Source organism: Coregonus lavaretus (genome assembly GCF_964263955.1).
Source record: "Coregonus lavaretus genome assembly, chromosome: 38".
In the NCBI taxonomy this organism is placed as follows: domain Eukaryota; kingdom Metazoa; phylum Chordata; class Actinopteri; order Salmoniformes; family Salmonidae; genus Coregonus; species Coregonus lavaretus.
In genome coordinates, this window is record NC_140025.1 from 8176481 (window position 1) to 8197143 (window position 20663).

Here is a 20663-nt window from a genome sequence, read left to right on the forward strand (position 1 = left end):
AGAACAGTACAAATAAATGTTTTGTCATACTCGTGGTATACGGTCTCATACCACGGCTTTCAGCCAATCAGCCAGCATTCAGGGCTCGAACCACCCAGTTTATAATGGTCATTGTATCATTTCACATGTATTTTATGATGGAGTTGCAATCTACTGTAGAGATAGCCTGCAGAGCACTATCATACTATCCAGGTCTGTGCCCAAACAGTTTGAGCTCCTACTTCTAAAAATCCACCTTTCCAGAAATAAGTCTCTCACTGTTGCCGCATGCTACAGAACCCCCTCAGCCCCCAGCTGTTCCCTGGACACCATATGTGAATTGATTGCCCACCATCTATCCGCAGAGTTGGTCCTGCTTGGTGACCTAAACTGGGATATGCTTAACACCCCAGCCATCCTACAATCCAAACTTGATGCCCTCAATCTCACACAATTTATCAAGGAACCTACCAGGTACAACCCTAAATCTGTAAACATGGGCACCCTCATAGATATCATCCTGACTAACTTGCCCTCTAAATACACCTCCGCTGTCTTCAACCAGGATCTCAGCGATCACTGCCTTATTGCCTGCGTTCGTAACGGGTCCACGGTCAAACGACCACCCCTCATCACTGTGAAACGCTCCCTAAAACACTTTAACGAGCAGGCCTTCCTAATTGACCTGGCCCAGGTATCCTGGATGGATATCGATCTCATTCCGTCAGTAGAGGATGCCTGGTCGTTCTTTAAAAGTGCTTTCCTCTCAATCTTAAATAAGCATGCCCCATTCAAAAAATTCAGAACTAAGAACAGATATAGTCCCTGGTTCTCCTCAGACTTGACTGCCCTTAACCATCACAAAAACATCCTGTGGTGTAATGCATTAGCATCAAATAGCCCAATATACACAAGCAGTTAGGAAAGCAAAGGCTAGCTTTTTCAAACAGAAATTTGCATCCTGTAGCACTAACTCCAAAAAGTTTTGGGACACTGTAAAGTCCATGGAGAATAAGAGCACCTCCTCCCAGCTGCCCACTGCACTGAGGCTAGGAAACGCTATCACCACCGATAAATCTACAATAATCGAGAATTTCAACAAGCATTTTGCTATGGCTGGCCATGCTTTCCACCTGGCTACCACTACCCCGGCCACCAGCTCTGCACCCTTCGCTGCAACTTGCCCATGTCCCCCCCCCCCACTTCTCCTTCACACAAATTCAGACAGCTGATGTTCTGAAAGAGCTGCAAAATCTGGACCCCTACAAATCATCTGGGCTAGACAATCTGGACCCTTTCTTTCTAAAATTAGCAGCCGAAATTGTCGCAACCCCTATTACTAGCCTGTTCAACCTCTCTTTCGTAACGTCTGAGATCCCCAGAGATTGGAAAGCTGCCGCGGTCATCCCCCTCTTCAAAGGGGGTGACACTCTAGATCCAAACTGTTACAGACCTATATCCATCCTGCCCTGCCTTTCGAAAGTTTTTGAAAGCCAAGTTAACAAACAGATTACCGACCATTTCGAATCCCACCATACCTTCTCCGCTATGCAATCCGGTTTCCGAGCTGGTCATGGGTGCACCTCAGCCACGCTCAAGGTCCTAAACGATATTATAACCGCGATCGATAATAGACAGTACTGTGCAGCCGTTTTCATCGACCTGGCCGAGGCTTTCGACTCTGTCAACCACCGCATTCTTATTGGCAGACTAAATAGCCTTGGTTTCTGAAATGACTGCCTCGCCTGGTTCACCAACTACTTCTCAGATAGAGTTCAATGTGTCAAATCGGATAGCCTGTTGTCTGGACCTATGGCAGTCTCTATGGGGGTGCCACAGGGTTCAATTCTTGGCCGACTCTTTTCTCTGTGTATATGATGTCGCTCTTGCTGCTGGTGAATCTCAGATCCACCTCTACGCAGACGACACCATTTTGTATACATCTGGCCCTTCATTGGACACTGTGTTAACAAACCTCCAAATGAGCTTCAATGCCATACAACACTCCTTCCGTAGCCTCCAACTGCTCTTAAACACTAGTAAGACTAAATGCATGCTCTTCAATCGAACGCTGCTGGCACCCGCCCACTCAACTAGAATCACTACTCTCGGAGGGTCTGACCTAGAGTATGTGGACAACTACAAATACCTAGGTGTCTGGTTAGACTGTAAACTCTCCTTCCAGACTCACATTAAGCATCTCCAATCCAAAGTTAAATCTAGAATTGGCTTCCTATTTCGCAACAAAGCCTCCTTCACTTATGCTGCCAAACATGCCCTCATAAAACTGACTATCCTACCGATCCTTGACTTTGGCGATGTCATTTACAAAATAGCCTCCAACACTCTACTCAGCAAATTGGATGTAGTCTATCACAGTGCCATCCGTTTTGTCACCAAAGCCCCATATACAGTGGGGAAAAAAAGTATTTAGTCAGCCACCAATTGTGCAAGTTCTCCCACTTAAAAAGATGAGAGGGGCCTGTAATTTTCATCATAGGTACACGTCAACTATGACAGACAAAATGAGAAAAGAAAATCCAGAAAATCACATTGTAGGATTTTTAATGAATTTATTTGCAAATTATGGTGGAAAATAAGTATTTGGTCAATAACAAAAGTTTCTCAATACTTTGTTATATACCCTTTGTTGGCAATGACACAGGTCAAACGTTTTCTGTAAGTCTTCACAAGGTTTTCACACACTGTTGCTGGTATTTTGGCCCATTCCTCCATGCAGATCTCCTCTAGAGCAGTGATGTTTTGGGGCTGTAGCTGGGCAACACGGACTTTCAACTCCCTCCAAAGATTTTCTATGGGGTTGAGATCTGGAGACTGGCTAGGCCACTCCAGGACCTTGAAATGCTTCTTACGAAGCCACTCCTTCATTGCCCGGGCGGTGTGTTTGGGATCATTGTCATGCTGAAAGACCCAGCCACGTTTCATCTTCAATGCCCTTGCTGATGGAAGGAGGTTTTCACTCAAAATCTCACGATACATGGCCCCATTCATTCTTTCCTTTACACAGATCAGTCGTCCTGGTCCCTTTGCAGAAAAACAGCCCCAAAGCATGATGTTTCCACCCCCATGCTTCACAGTAGGTATGGTGTTCTTTGGATGCAACTCAGCATTCTTTGTCCTCCAAACACGACGAGTTGAGTTTTTACCAAAAAGTTATATTTTGGTTTCATCTGACCATATGACATTCTCCCAATCCTCTTCTGGATCATCCAAATGCACTCTAGCAAACTTCAGATGGGCCTGGACATGTACTGGCTTAAGCAGGGGGACACGTCTTGCACTGCAGAATTTGAGTCCCTGGCGGCGTAGTGTGTTACTGATGGTAGGCTTTGTTACTTTGGTCCCAGCTCTCTGCAGGTCATTCACTAGGTCCCCCTGTGTGGTTCTGGGATTTTTGCTCACCGTTCTTGTGATCATTTTGACCCCACGGGGTGAGATCTTGCGTGGAGCCCCAGATCGAGGGAGATTATCAGTGGTCTTGTATGTCTTCCATTTCCTAATAATTGCTCCCACAGTTGATTTCTTCAAACCAAGCTGCTTACCTATTGCAGATTCAGTCTTCCCAGCCTGGTGCAGGTCTGCAATTTTGTTTCTGGTGTCCTTTGACAGCTCTTTGGTCTTGGCCATAGTGGAGTTTGGAGTGTGACTGTTTGAGGTTGTGGACAGGTGTCTTTTATACTGATAACAAGTTCAAACAGGTGCCATTAATACAGGTAACGAGTGGAGGACAGAGGAGCCTCTTAAAGAAGAAGTTACAGGTCTGTGAGAGCCAGAAATCTTGCTTGTTTGTAGGTGACCAAATACTTATTTTCCACCATAATTTGCAAATAAATTCATTAAAAATCCTACAATGTGATTTTCTGGATTTTTTTTTCTTAATTTGTCTGTCATAGTTGACGTGTACCTATGATGAAAATTACAGGCCTCTCTCATCTTTGTAAGTGGGAGAACTTGCACAATTGGTGTCTGACTAAATACTTTTTTCCCCCACTGTACTACCCACCACTGTGACCTGTACACACTTGTTGGCTGGTCCTCACTACATATTCGTCGCCAAACCCACTGGCTGCAGGTCATCTATAAATCACTGCTAGGCAAATCCCCGCCTTATCTTAGCTCATTGGTCACCATAGCAACACCCACCCCTAGTATGAGCTCCAGCAGGTACAGTATATCTCACTGGTCATCCCCAAAGCCAACACCTCCTTTGGCCGCCATTCCTTCCAGTTCTCTGCTGCCAATGACTGGAACGAACTGCAAAAATCTCTGAAGCTGGAGACTCTTATCTCCCTCACTAACTTTAAGCATCAGTTGTCAGAGCGCCTTACCGATCACTGCACCTGTACACAGCCCATCTGAAATTAGCCCACCCAACTACCTCATCCCCATATTGTTATTTATTTTGCTTATTTGCACCCCAGTATCTCTATTTGCACATCATCTCTTGCACATCTATCATTCCAGTGTTACTACTAAATTGTAATTATTTTGCACTATGGCCTATTTATTGCCTTACCTCCATAACTTGCTACATTTGTACACACTGTATATATATATTTTCTGTTGTATTTTTGACTTTATGTTTTGTTTACCTCATATGTAACTCCGTGCTGTTGTTTTTAGCACTGCTTTGCTTTATCTTGGCCAGGTAGCAGTTGTAAATGAGAACTTGTTCTCAACTGGCTTACCTGGTTAAATAAAGGGTTTGGGACATATGGCTTACCACTAAAACTAGTAGGGCCAATTACAAAATATTAGATATGGTTCCTCGTAGGCTAATAGAAATGAGACCTGGGGTTTCCAATTGCAAAGTTAATTGACCATGTATTTCAATGTGAAAACAGATAACAGTTTAGAAAGCATCCACACGAGTGCGCAAGCTCGATTTCTGGACATGGAGACGTTCTGTGGCATGAGAGCAAGCAGGCATGCACGAGTTAATTTAAACTGGGGGCGGAGAATCCAACGCTTGACCAGCCTTGTAACACCGACTACATGTCAATTTGGTGCAAATGTGACAGCTGTGCATGTGCGGTCTGTCGTGTGATTGAGTAAAGAGGCTAAGTAGCACAAGGCTATCCGGTCGTGATCAGTGCTGAAATACCTTATGCTTTTTTAAATCACATTGTAATTCATTCATATGTTTGAACTTCCTGGATAGCATTGGTATTGAATATGGAACTATTTGCAACAGCTGATCAGGGGGGTTGCATTTTGGACATGTCCCATCTGAATCTGGAGAGTTTAAATTTGGACACTGTCGGTGACGAACGGAGGAGAGTAACCCAACAACTCTACCTGTATAACAACCGACTGACAGTGCTTCCCGCTTCGGTATGTCTATTCTCCAAACTGGAAGTTCTGGATATAAGCAACAATGGATTAACGGTTCTCTGTGAGGACATTCAACGTTTGTCAAACCTCAAAACACTAATAGCCAAGAACAACCGTTTGAACGAATTTTCGTTCCCAAAGGAATTTGGGTCCATGCAGATAGACACATTGAACTTCAGTGGGAACATATTTGAAGAGGTGCCCATTCAGTTTCTAAAACTGCAGCGATTAAAATATCTGTCTCTTGGGGGTAACAGACTCAAAGCTATCCCCGCAGAGATAGAAAATGTTACCAGGTAAGATAGACAGACTACCGATACATTATAGCGGTTAATAGAGTTTTAACAATGTAGGCTAACGGTATTTGTTACAACGCAACTAACTACCCACACTGTAGTACACCATGGAATTACCATGTAATCATAGGTTTTATAGCCACTTAATATAAAGGGGGACTTCTAACAAACAACTATCTGTATACAGCTATGCATGACGAAGTGAGGTTGTTGAAATTTACATGCGCTTTAAGCTTTTAAACTTCTGAGCTTCTAAGCTCTTAGCTTCTAATAACCCAACGTTGGCACCCTTCCTGATAATAGCATGCTCATAATAACCATTATGTAGAAGTAGTCTAGAATATTTAGCTCTGTTGCCGTCTTAATGAAATGACTGGGGCTCCAGAACTGCAGCCGTAATTTCATGGTGTGCATGCAGGAACTAGATAGTGAAGGTTAAGATAACGGGCAAATAAGTGAGCATAAAATCAATACTGTTTCTGTATTTACCTAGATAGTTTTCACATGAGCATGTGGTTCCTGATTATGTCCTGCATGATGGTACAGGAGCCCATAGTCTCCTTCATCTTGTTGCTGCATTGACACATCTTTGGAGTCGGCTCATCAGTGTGGCTTAGCCTGTCTGGCTGGCTGTGTGCCATGTTACAAAACCAGGTCATTTACATTTACGTCATTTAGCAGACGCTCTTATCCAGAGCGACTTACAGTTAGTGAGTGCATACATTATTATTATTTTTTGAAAAAAATGTCATACTGGCCCCCCGTGGGAATCGAACCCACAACCCTGGCGTTGCAAACGCCATGCTCTACCAACTGAGTTACATCCCTGCCGGCCATTCCCTCCCATACCCTGGACGACGGGCCAATTGTGCACCGCCCCATGGGTCTCCCGGTCGCGGCCGGCTATGACAGAGCCTGGATACGAACCAGGATCTCTAGTGGCACAGCTAGCACTGCGATGCAGTGCCTTAGACCACTGCGCCACTCGGGAGAATCAATATGCCATTTGACATATTGCCTTGCCACAGTGGGGAACTGGCACCGTGAGAGGAAAATGGGGGTTTAGGATTTGTAACAGAGTGAATTATGTATAGAATAAAGACAGGATGAAAAGATCCATTGGACACCACCCAAAAGCCTATAGCAGTTTCAGACTGTATTGTAGCTAAGTTAGCAGCTGTGCTTTGCACCATAAGGCCTCCCCTCTTGACCTTTATCATAGGATCTCTCTCTCTCTCGCTCTCACTCTCTCTCTCTCTCTAAAAAGAGAAGACATTTTACAATCAGGGTTCTTTTACAATCATCTCTTCTCTTCTTCTGTATATCTTCCATTGACATAAAATTGTCAAACACTGGAGTTAAATTCTTAGCTAACATTTTTCCACTGTATGTTGTGATTTTAAGAATAAAAGTAGCCCAGACTTCAATCATCCTTGTAACACTAAACAATTCAATGGTACATAGAAGTGAATGTACAGATATTATATCTTAATTTGACCAGTTTCTCACAGCAGGTGTTTTTAAACCTTGGATACACTACACGTTTGCATGTCCTGCTGTGCAGGAAAATTCTCTGTGACAATACAGTTGTATGATCTTAATTTGAACACTCTTTTGTTGCTGTGAACTTTCCTGCATAGCAGGAAATACATTTACATTTTTAGTCATTTAGCAGACGCTCTTATCCAGAGCGACTTACAGGAGCAATTAGGGTTAAGTGCCTTGCTCAAGGGCACATCGACAGATTTTTCACCTAGTCGGCTCGGGGATTAGAACCAGTGACCTTTCGGTTACTGGCACAACGCTCTTACCCACTAAGCTACCTGCAAACTTGTAATGTATTCAAGGTTTGAAAAGGCTTCTAAAATTTGTCAATTCCAATGTAAGATGTCAGACTTGATTTGCCCTAATGCAAAATGTATCAACCCATAAAAACAATGTATATTCATTATAATCCACATATTAATTCACATTTCCTGTTGCTGCAGGATTATTTTTATGCTGTATGAACTGGTTCAAATTAAGATCCTATATCTGTATGTTAATTTGGCAATGTTCTCTGTCATTCCAAGTGTGAAGAAAAACACTTTTCTCTGTTTTGATGCAGTCTGGAGATGCTTTATTTGGGTGGGAATCTCATCACCTCCATCCCCCCAGAGCTGGCGAGCCTTCGCAGTCTCAGATACTTGGTCCTTTGTGACAACCAGATACAGAGTGTACCGCCCCAACTCACCAGGTGAGGGCCATCCAACACTGACTTTACATAATGTGAAAGTTAGTAGCTCGCTCATGTGACCGACTGTTTAAAATAAAATAAAATTGGGACTCCTTTGTGTCATAAGACTGTGTTAGCCTCCTGAGCTAAAGTCATGATTCACGGTCATGTCTGAATATGTCTGTTTGTAGACTCTACTCCCTGCGCTGCCTCAGTCTCCATAACAACCTGCTCACCTACCTACCGCGGGAGATCCTCAGCCTGGTGCACCTGCAGGAGCTCAGTCTCCGCGGCAACCCCCTGGTGGTCCGCTTCATCAAGGATATGACTTACGACCCTCCCTCCCTGTTGGAGCTGGCCGGACGGACCATCAAGTCCCGCAACCTGCCCTACCACCCCAATGACCTGCCTGGAAACCTGGTGCACTACCTGGACCTGGCCAGCAAGTGTCCCAACCCTAAATGTACCGGTAAGTAGAGGAGAGGGGACAAGTTTAGGTTACATACTTATGTACTAGCATTTGTGAGTGGAGGAGGCTCGTCCATGGAGGAAGAGGAGGCTGGTCCTCCTCAATAATTTCGGGAAAGATTCAAATAAAACATATTCAAAAATCCTCTTTGTAAATAAAATCACACCTTGAGATATTTGTATTGCTCTCATATTGTTGTGCTACTTGTCTCCTTCCTCTCAGGTGTGTACTTTGACTCATGTGTGAGGCACATCAAGTTTGTGGACTTCTGCGGGAAGTATCGGCTACCCTTCATGCACTACCTGTGCTCCCCAGAATGCACCTCTCCCTGCAGCTCCAACCCGCAGAGCGACGCTGAGTCGGAGGACGAGAAGGGCGTGTCGGCCGACAGGCTGCAGAGAGTTCTTCTGGGATAGAAGGAAGTGGAAGGACCTCGAGTTCACTGAAACACATACTGGATGATGGACAGTTTCCATGACTCCCAACTGACCTGACTAACCCAACTTCTCCTGTGCCAAACACGATAAACACTGAGCTGTTCACTTACAATAGAGTGCCACTTTCAACATGAGATGTAGGATTCCTCAAGGACTGATTGTAACGTAAATTAACCACAGATTATTATTTATATTTCGAGCCGTAGCGTTTTAAACATCTAACTGAAGCTACTGATTTTGTTGTAGAGCACTCATCAAATGTATTTTTATGTAGATCCTCAGTTTGTAGTTTCTGTGTTAACATGAAGGGATGAATGAATTGTATGTCAAATTGATTTTCTTTACAATATAGACTCAGAAACGCAGAATGTGTTCCATGCTTGTTTTAAATCACCTCTCTCTTCTTAAGTTACCCTTTAATTGTTATACTTCAGTTGACACTTTGGCTGCTTGCACATGCAGTGCTAATATAGTATCTGTCACCTGTAGCATTTACACAACATTAATGCCTTCCCTTATCTCACAAAACAACTATTTGGTGTTACAAACCAAGGGGAAAGTTGTGTATGTTAATGTGATGATCTCTTGCACAAAGAGACTAATCCAGAGCTTGTACTGTGAATTAACATGTGTTTTACATTGGTTTGATTCATTTTGTCGTGACGTGACTTACTTTAATGTATGACTGTTATTTATCCAATCACCTTACCATGTTTAATTGTCACTTGATTAAATTAATTATGTAACAATTAACTCATTAGGAATTTGGGGCACCACGGAAGAAGTTGTTTAACGAGTTACCGTCTCCTGAATTAAAATATATATTTTATATATATCGATAACAGTCACTTATTAAATAATTACCTCTTATCAGTCTCATTCTGAACATCGCATAATCCTTGAGCATGCAAGAACCCTAACCTTATTGATGAATCAGCAATACACAAATTGGCTTAATTATTTATTTACTAACTAAATAATTACACAATAAAAAAACACACACAGGTTATTGATTACTAACGTAATACAATGAAAACAGGTCCCTAGTGGACTGGACTAACAATAGCATGAATGCTTGGGTAGAAGGAGGGTCAGTGTGGAAGGGAATCAGAGATTCAAACTATCGTAGTTACTTTGGAAACTACGCTCACTGTAATCATAATATTTATGCACCCTAATAATCGTTCATTCGGATTAGAAATGCAACATGTATTTACGTGTTGCTGTCCTCGGTAGTTGAGTTGATGATGTAGGACTCATGTTTGCCCACCAGAGATCCCAATGACTTCGGAGAGTTTCTGGTCGTAGTAGTGGTTAGAATGGATACTTCAGATGTACCAGCGGTTGTCTGAGAGGGATTGTCCTTTCCAACTTGTGTCTTTAGTGAAAGTTCTCTAGATGACTATACATGCCAGCTGCAGACTGAAATGATAAGGTCTAGTGTCTTCTTCACCTCGAGTAGAGGTTGAGAGTTTCAGAGTTTCTCAATTTCAAATGTGTGGACTAATGTCTCACGTTTTCTGGTCTTTCTGGTCTAACCATTTTGTAACGTGTAGCTTCAGCTTCACGCTTCTTGGTCTTGTAGAAATTAAACCATTTGCAACATCCGGCTTATACCGTAGTATGCTTGGTCTTCCTTTGGTAATGGAGTTGTAGTTTTAAATCATTTTGTAACGTCCGCTGGTCTTGTAGAGTGTCAACCATTTTAAGCCATGGGGCTTCCTGGTCTGGTAGAAATTCAACCATTTGCAATGTTTAGCTCACGCTTCACATCTGCTGGTCTGAGGTGAATTTCGTCACGAGGCTTTTTATGCACTCGGGGTAAAAGGCGCGTTCCATCATGTTTGTGCTCATCTGGGCGTGGCCACTGACTGAGAACAAATCAATATGGAAAACAATAATCTCATCTAGAATGCTAAAATCACATTGTTATCTACACAAAAGTATTATTATACTTAATCATTCGTTTTATACATCAATTAGATGCAAACCTCATAACAGGGAAGTGTACACCCCCCAGAGATACAGTTATGTTGTTCCACCGTCTTTAATGACATCACAACAAAGTAACGAATTTGACACGATTGTTCTTTAAGTCCCCACCAACCATTTCCCACATTCTTTTAAGTAGGAATATTGTTTCATTATCCACTTTTGGATGTTGGAGTCTTGGCGGGAAGACTTCCTTGGTTAACAAAGAGGCCCTTTCTCCCAATACTTCATGGCAATTTACGTAGTGGAGTAGTGACTATTAAAACCTACCCTAACCAGAAACCGTGGATAAACGGCAGCATTCACGTAAATCTGAAAGCGCGAACCACCACATTTAACCATGGCAAGGTGACTGGGAATATGGCAAAATACAAACAGTGTAGCTACTCACCCCGCTTTGAGGATAACACAGTGCCACTGACGAGGCCCACTACCAAGGACTGTGGCCTCTCCTTCTCCATGGCCGACGTGATTAAGACATTTAAGCATGTTAACCCCCGTAATGCTGCCGGCCCAGACGGCATCCCTAGCCGCGTCCTCAGAGCATGCGCAGACCAGCTGGCTGGTGTGTTCATGGACATATTCAATCTCTCCCTTTCCCAGTCTGCTGTTCCCACATGCTTCAAGTACCCAACCATTGTTCCTGTACCCAAGAAAGCAAAGGTAACTGAACTAAATGACTATTGCCCTGTATCACTCACCTCTGATATCATGAAGTGCTTTGAGAGACTAGTGAAGGATCATATCTCCTCTACCTTACCTGTCACCCTAGACCCACTTCAATTTGCTTACCGCCCTAATAGATCCACAGACGATGTAATTGCCATCACACTGCACACTGCCCTATCCCATCTGGACAAGAGGAATACCTATGTAAGAATGCTGTTAATTGACTATAGCTCAGCATTCAACACCATAGTACCCTCCAAGCTCATCATTAAGCTCGAGGCCCTGGGTCTGAACCCCGCCCTGTGCAACTGGGTCCTGGACTTCCTGACGGGCCACCCCCAGGTGGTGAAGGTAGGAAACAACATCTCCACTTCGCTGATCCTCAACACTGGGGCCCCACAAGGGTGCGTGCTCAGCCCCCTCCTGTACTCCCTGTTCACCCATGACTGCGTGGCCAAGCACGGCTCCAACTCAATCATCAAGTTTGCAGACAACAAAACAGTAGTAGGCTTGATTACCAACAATGACGAGACCGCCTACAGGGAGGAGGTGAGGGCTCTGGGAGTGTGGTGCCAGGAAAATAACCTCTCACTCAACATCAACAAAACAAAGGAGATGATCGTGGACTTCAGGAAACAGCAGAGGGTGCACCCCCCTATCCACATCGATGGGACAGCAGTGGAGAAGGTGGAAAGCTTCAAGTTCCTTGGCGTACACATCACCGACAAACTGAAATGGTCCACCCACGCAGACAGTGTGGTGAAGAAGGCGCAACAGAGCCTCTTCAAGTTCAGGAGGCTGAAGAAATGTGGCTTATCACCTAAAACCCTGACAAACTTTTACAGATGCACAATTGAGAGCATCCTGTTGGGCTGTATCACCGCCTGGTATGGCAACTGCACCGCCCACAACCGCAGGGCTCTCCAGAGGGTAGTGCGGTCTGCCCGAACGCATTACCGGGGGCAAACTACCCGCCCTCCAAGACACATACAGCACCCGATGTCACAGGAAGGCCAAAAAGATAATCAAGGACATCAACCACCCAAGCAACTGCCTTTTCACCCCGCTATCATCCAGAAGGTGAGGTCAATACAGGTGCATCAAAGCTGGGACCGAGAGAAAGAAAAACAGCTTCTATCTCAAGGCCATCAGACTGTTAAATAGCCATCACTAGCACATTAGAGGCTGCTGCTGCCTATTGAAATCACTGGCCACTTTAAGAAATGGAACACTAGTCACTTTAATAATGTTTACATATCTTGCACTACTCATCTCATATGTATATACTGCATTCTATTCTATAATATTCTTCTGTATCTTAGTCCATGCCGCTCTGTCATTGCTTGTCCATATATGTATATATTCTTAAATCCCATTCCTTACTTTTTTGTGTGTATTGGGTATATGTTGTGAAATTGTTAGATATTACTGCACTGTCGGAGCTAGAAGCACAATCATTTCGCTACACCCGCTATAACATTTACATTTACGTCATTTAGCAGACGCTCTTATCCAGAGCGACTTACAGATAGTGAGTGCATACATTTTTCATACTAACATCTGCTAAACACGTGTATGTGACAAATAAAAATTTGATTTGAGTAAAAGTAAAAGTAGTCAAAAATATAAATAGTAAAGTAATGTACAGATACCCCAAAAAACGACTTAAGTAGTACTTTAAAGTATTTTTACTGTGTACAACATCTAAAGACCTGCATCACTATACTGAGAGCTTTGCCATTTCTGAAAGGAAGTATTTGGGTGTTTTTGGAGCCTTTGTTGATGTTTATCCATGGCCCCCATACTGCAGAATGAGCAATGAGGAAGTCTATTGCTGGTGGGGTACGTTTCTCAAAACCAAGTGAAATCGCAAAAAACATGGTTAAAAGATTTTGTTAAAAAAAAGTAAACCGCTCCTTTAATGTGTACTACAGCACAGTAAAAACTAAACTTTCTTCAAAGTGGATGTAACCACATCGTTAGGGGCATTATTTCAGAAATGTATTTAATTACATGGGTAAGTGTTAGATGATGTTGCTAATGAACTAGTGCTTAGCTCAGTGTGGGGTGTCAATGTAAATAGTCCGGGTGGCCATTTGATTAGTTGTTCAGCAGTCTTATGGCTTGGGGGTAGAAGCTGTTAAGGGGCCTTTTGGACCTAGACTTGGCGCTCTGGTACCGCTTGCCGTGCGGTAGCAGAGAGAACAGTCTATGACTTGGGTGACTGGAGTCTTTAGACATTTTTTTGGCCCTTCCTCTGACGCCGCCTAGTATATAGGTCCTGGATGGCAAGAAGCTTGGCCCCAGTGATGTACTAGGCTGTACACACTACCCTCTGTAGCGCCTTACGGTTGGATGCCGAGCAGTTGCTATACCACGAAGTGATGCAACCGGTCAGGATGCTCTCGATGGTGCAGCTGTAGAACTTTGTAAAGATTTGGGGACCCATGTGTTACAGGAGGGGGTCGCAGTTCCGGAGCGACCCACTAGGTGTCATCCTCCGACAACCTTAGGCACCTCCTCACTCACAGTCTGGACTAATTATTATCCTATTGGTGTCACCTGTGTCTAACTGTTCACCTGTGTATTTATGCCCTCACTTCCCTGTGTTCCCTTGCTCTGTTTTATCTGCTAGTTTCTCGATGCCAAACACTGCCAGTCAAATTAGCTCATCTGTAGAAAAGACAAGAGTTTGTGACTTGGCGCTATAAAGAAAGCACAAGTTGTAAATAACGACTTTTAGAAGAAAATGACTTCATAGTTGCCACGTCACATACCAACCACATCACAGAGGATTGAGATAAGCAATTCAGCGAGAAAGTCTTATCAAATGCATTGACCTTACAGGGTGCTATTCCAGACACCTGGGTATTATATAGGGCCAGTAAATTATATCAAAGATGAACACATGGCTGAATTGTAAATGTGCCTGAATGCCATTATAAATTCATCAACAGTGTGATTGCACTTGCCTGGCAGTGTCACTACTCATATCATATATACAGTAAAACCCATTGACCCATAATATCTGATGGTGCCAGGGTTCAATCTGTTAGGAAAAGGAAAATGAGGAAGGTCCGCACTCAGTCTTTGCAGTGAAAGACAATAATATTTTTTCGATCTCTATTTTATGGTCTATGCACCAAAAATATGACAATAATCTATGATTAGATGTGTGCAGGGTTTCCTAGTTTTTCAAGGTAAAGTGATGATGCTAGGGTTCAATCTGTATGCTACATGTCTGCACTGATGAGGTAATGTTGTCCATCTATTTACAAATGGCTTTTCTATCATGGGGTTGTAGAGTTATTACTCCATACCATTAATATAATGCCAAAACACTAGCCTGGATACTGAATTGGATTGTGAAGTGAAACTGAAGAATTCAGTATGGATCCAGGCTACCAAAACACATAGATGGTGCTTGTTTGAATCACTGTAGTGACAGTACTATATTGCTAGGAGAGTTTGTGATAACGCTTGTGTCTCCTTCTCAAAACCAGCAATAACATTGATCAATTCTAGAATGTTCGGGGTAAAATATTTCAAGGATGCTGCAGACATGGACTACCTAGAAAAATATGTTGATGGAGTGGATGAAATGTAGTTTTGGATTTGTAATGAACAGGATAATAGTATTTGATAACACAAGTACTATGGGTCCCTCCTACTAGTTTGAAATACACAATTGTCTGGTCCGTCTGAGACATACATCATCTGTGCATGCTTTGCCAACATCACTGCAATTCATTTGATCGTTGATGTTTCTTTGGAAGCTGATGCATGTCGGTCTCTCAGGATATAGGTGCTTTGATTGGATGACTTTGTTCGGCACAAGGATTGGGAAAAACTGCCAAAACAACCTCTAAAAAACATTTTAGATGGCATTACTGAAACCAAAGTTCAAATGCAAGATACCTGAAGTACAGTATCTGTAGTAACTTTTAGAAAGTAGGTTCCCAGCATGGACTTGAGCTTTCATTTCTTTGTTTAGAACTGTCTATGTCCTGTATGTCTATATTTGACTTCAATGTCTTTATAATGTGTGGTATTCAGTGCCTTAAATGTTCACTAAGACCTATGGGACATCCTGCTGTCATTCTCTTAGAGCAATGGCTGACACTATGAAACCATGTATGGTCTAATTGAAGTTAAAAACCTGTGTTTCTTTTCATTGTTATGTGTTATTGTCTCAATTTTAGAATAATACCAGCTCACTTTGTTCACTGTTACAGTAGTCTTTTAGTAAAACATTTACTCCCTGTTGATTATTAAGACTACTATATTGTCAAAAAGGTATGCAAGCTTTATACATCTATATACATTTATACAATAAATACATTTAATAGACCTACTGGAATGGTTCTGCAAATTTTTATTGATACACATTTGACTGAATGTGTGTGTGTGTGTGTGTGTGTGTGTGTTTATTCGATACTTAAGCAATAAGGCAGGAGGGGATGTGGTCTATGGCCAATATTTCACGGCTAAGTGCTGTTCTTATGCACAACAGAATGCCTGGATACAGCAGAGTGCCTGGATACAGCCCTTAGCCGTGGTATATTGGCCAAATACCACAAACCCCTGAGGTGCCTTATTGCTATTATAAACTGGTTAGTAACGTAATTAGAACAGTAAAAATGAATGTTTTGTCATACCCGTGATATATGATCTCACACCATGGCTTTCAGCCAATCAGCCAGCATTCAGGGCTCGAACCACCCAGTTTATAATGGTCATTATATAATTTCACATGTATTTTATGATGAAGTTGCAATCTACTGTAGAGATAGCCTGCAGAGCTCTATCATACTATCCAGGTCTGTGCCCAAACAGTTTGAGCTCCTACTTCTAAAAATCCACCTTTCCAGAAACAAGTCTCTCACTGTTGCCGCTTGCTACAGACCCCCCTCAGCCCCCAGCTGTGCCCTGGACACCATATGAGAATTGATTGCCCCCATCTATCCTCAGAGTTCGTACTGCTTGATGACCTAAACTGGGATATGTTTAACACCCCGGCCTCGTAGGCTAACAGAAATGATAGCTGGGGTTTCCAATTGCAAAGTTAATTGACCATGTATTTCAATGTGAAAAGCATCCACACGAGCGCGCAAGCTCGATTTCTGGACATGGAGACATTATGTGGCACGGGAGCAAGCAGGCATACACGGGTTAATTTAAACTGGGGGCGGAGACTGTAACACTTGACCAGCCTTGTAACACCGACTACATGTCAATTTGGTGCAAATGTGACAGCTGTGCATGTGATGTCTGTCGTGTGACTGCATAAAGAGGCTAAGTAGCGCAATGCATAAAGAGGCTTTATCCGGTCGTGATCAGTACTGAAAGACCTTACGCTTTTTTAAATGACTTTGTAATTCATTCATATGTTTGAACTAGCTGGATAGCATTGGAATTGAATATGGAGCTATTTGCAACAGTTGATCAGGGGGGTTGCATTTTGGACATGTCCCATCTGAATCTGGAGAGTTTAAATTTGGACACTGTCGATGACGAACGGAGGAGAGTGACCCAACAACTCTACCTGTACAACAACCGACTGACAGTGCTTCCCGCTTCGGTATGTCTATTCTCCAAACTGGCAGTTCTGGATATAAGCAAAAATGGATTAACGGTTCTCTGTGAGGACATTCAATGTTTGTCAAACCTCAAAACACTCATAGCCAAGAACAAACGTTTGAACGAATTTTCGTTCCCAAATGAATTTGGGTCCATGCAGATAGACACATTGAACTTCAGTGTGAACATATTTGAAGAGGTGCCCATTCAGTTTCTAAAACTGCAGCGATTAAAATATCTGTCTCTTGGGGGTAACAGACTCAAAGCTATCCCCATAGAGATAGAAAATGTTACCAGGTAAAATAGACTACGGATACATCATAGCGGTAACAGAGTTTTAACAATGTAGACTAACGGTATTTGTTACAACGCAACTAACTACCCACACGGCAGTAAACCATGTAATTACCATGTAATCATACGTTTTATAGCCACTTAATATAAAGGCGGACATTTAACAAACAACTATCTGTATACAGCTATGCATGACGAAGTGAGGTTGTTGAAACTTATGATGAGCTTTAAGCTTGTGAGCTTCTAAGCTCTTAGCTTCTAAGAACCCATATTTGGGACACTCAAATGTGAATAAAGAAATTGCAATATTGTAGCGTGGTTCGTTCTGCGTTGTGTACTTTTAATTAGGACACTGCCACAACTGGAATTCTGATGGTTGGATCATTTTTATTCGACCTGCACACGAAGAGACAACACACAATATGTTAGCCCTTGGTGCAGCCACAGCTCTTGGCACCTTGCTAGTTGAAGGTCAGGCAAAAGAGAACAATAATAGGGTACTAAGTACAGATAACCCGCGATGGACCAAACCAAAATATACAAAACTTTTACAATTAGGTGTATTTACAATATAGATATATAAAAATGTTTGTACACCAAAAAATAACATTAGCTATAATTAAATAAAGAAAACACATTTCGTTATTATTAACTTATTAACATCCCTCTTGACCTGGCCTACTTGAACTGTCCTTGTGTGCAATTTGGTGCATCATCTATAATAATAATAAGCCATTTAGTAGACGCTTTTATCCAAAGCGACTTACAGTCGTGCGTGCATACATTTTTGTGTATGGGTGGTCCCGGGGATCGAACCCACTACCTTGGCGTTACAAGCGCCGTGCTCTACCAGCTGAGCTACAGAGGACCACCCATACACAAGGGAAATCTAGGGAAACAACATCACACTACTACCCAATATCAAGGTTATGTTTCCCTTATCATATATAATTTACATTTTAGGCATTTAGCAAAAACTTATCCAGAACGAGTCATATGAGCAATTAGGGTTAAGTGCCTTGCTCAATGGCTCATCAGCAGATTATTCAACTAGTCAGCTCAGGGATTCGAACTAGCGACCTGTCAGTTAGTGGCCCAACACTCTTTAACTGCTAGGCTACTTGCTGCCCTACCTGATAATAGCATGCTCATAATAACCATTATGCAGTAGTAGGCTAGAATATTTAGCTCTGTTGCTGTCTTAATGAAATGACTGGGGCTCCAGAACTGCAGCCGTAATTTCATGGTGTGCATGCAGGAACTAGATAGTGAGGCTTAAGATAACGGACAAATAAGTTAGTATAAAATATTGTTGCTGTATTCACCCAGATAGGTTTCATATGAGCATGTGGTTCCTGATTATGTCCTGCATGATGGTACAGGAGCCCATAGTCTCCTCCATCTTGTTGCTGCATTGACACATCTTTGGAGTCGGCTCATCAGTGTGGCTTAGCCTGTCTGGCTGGCTGTGTGCCATGTTACAAAACCAGGTCATTTGACATATTGCCTTGCCACAGTGGGGAACTGGCACCGTGAGAGGAAAATGGGGGTTTAGGATTTGTAACAGAGTGAATAATGTATAGAATAAAGACAGGATGAAAAGGTCCATTGGACACCACCCAAAAGCCTATAGCAGTTTCAGACTGTATTGTAGCTAAGTTAGCAGCTGTGCTTTGCATCATAAGGCCTCCCCTCTTGACCTTTATCATAGGATCTCTCTCTCTCTCTCTCTCTCTCTCTCTCTCTCTCTCTCTAAGAAGAGAATACGTTTTACAATCAGAGTTCTTTTACAATCATCTGTTCTCTTCTTCTGTCTCTTCCGTTGACATAAAATTGTCAAACACTGGAGTTAAATTCTTAGCTAAGTCTCCCTCTATCTCCTCTCTCTTTCTTCTATTGTCAGCTTTATCAGAGAAAGTTGGCAGGTGTTCAAGAGTGTAGAATGTGCATGTGTGTAAACTTATCACAGCGGTTCTCCAAAAACAAACAGATCACTCAGTCCAATACAGCTGGTTCTCAGGGATCTTTGAACCCACATGCTTCTTCTGGATTTAGACTCAAACTGTTTGGCCATTATTGATCTTTGAACATTGTGCATTATATACAATCCACATAATAATTCACATTTCCTGTTGCTGCAGGATTATTTTTATGCTGTAGAAAACTGGTTCAAATTAAGATCCTATATCTGTATGTTAATTTGGCAATGTTCTCTGTCATTCCAAGTGTGAAGAAAAACACTTTTCTCTGATCTGATGCAGTCTGAAGATGTTTTATCACCTCCATCCCCCCAGAGCTGGCCAACCTTCACGGTCTCAGATACTTGGTCCTTTGTGACAACCAGATACAGAGTGTACTGCCCCAACTCACCAGGTGAGGGCCATCCAACACTGACTTTACATAATGTGAAAGTTAGTAGCTCGCTCATGTGACTGACTGTTTTAAAAGAAAACGTGGGTCTCCTGTGTGTCATAAGACTGTGTTAGCCTCCTGAGCTAAAGCCATGATTCACGGCCATGTCTGAATATGTCTGTTTGTAGACTCTACTCTCTGCGCTGCCTCAGTCTCCATAACAACCTGCTCACCTACCTACCGCGGGAGATCCTCAGCCTGGTTCACCTGCAGGAGCTCAGTCTCCGCGGCAACCCCTTGGTGGTCCGCTTCATCAAGGACCTGACTTACGACCCTCCCTCCCTGTTGGAGCTGGCCGGACGGACCATAAAGTCCCGCAACCTGCCCTACCACCCCAATGACCTGCCTGGAAACCTGGTGCACTACCTGGACCTGGCCAGCAAGTGTCCCAACCCTAAATGTACCGGTAAGTGGAGGAGAGGGGACAAGTTTAGGTTACATACTTATGTACTAGTATTTGTGAGTGGATCAGAGGAGGCTCGTCCAGGGAGGAAGAGGAGGCTGGTCCTCCTCAATAATTTGAGGAAAAATTCAAATAAAAGATATTCATAAATCCTCTTTGTAAATAAAATCACACCTTGAGATATTTCTATTGCTCTCATTTTGTTGTGCTACTTGTCTCCTTCCTCTCAAGTGTGTACTTTGACTCATGTGTGAGGCACATCAAGTTTGTGGACTTCTGCGGGAAGTATCGGCTACCCTTCATGCACTACCTGTGCTCCCCAGAATGCACCTCTCCCTGCAGCTCCAACCCGCAGAGCGACGCTGAGTCGGAGGACGAGAAGGGCGTGTCGGCCGACAGGCTGCAGAGAGTTCTTCTGGGATAGAAGGAAGTGGAAGGACCTCGAGTTCACTTTAACACGTACTGGATGATGGACAGTTTCCATGACTCCCAACTGACCTGACTAACCCAACTTCTCCTGTGCCAAACACAATAAACACTGACACTGAGCCGTTCACTTACA

At 42.9% G+C, this 20663-nt stretch overlaps 1 protein-coding gene and 1 pseudogene across 2 annotated transcripts; both read left to right on the forward strand.

The window, feature by feature from the left end:
* Positions 1–5175: 5175 nt before the first annotated feature.
* On the forward strand, positions 5176–8733 carry LOC311112286 (leucine-rich repeat-containing protein 58-like; the record flags this gene model as incomplete). Its single annotated transcript, XM_084155341.1, has 4 exons — positions 5176–5630; positions 7738–7866; positions 8037–8314; positions 8537–8733. 4 exons carry the CDS (start codon positions 5176–5178, stop codon positions 8728–8730), a joined length of 1056 nt encoding a protein of 351 aa, XP_084011467.1. The 3' UTR covers positions 8731–8733.
* Positions 8734–16834: 8101 nt separating this feature from the next.
* LOC311112144 (leucine-rich repeat-containing protein 58-like) lies at positions 16835–20525 on the forward strand (annotated as a pseudogene). The gene is made up of 4 exons: positions 16835–17289; positions 19548–19659; positions 19827–20108; positions 20333–20525. The product of its transcript is annotated as a leucine-rich repeat-containing protein 58-like (transcript).
* The last annotated feature ends 138 nt before the right edge of the window (positions 20526–20663 follow it).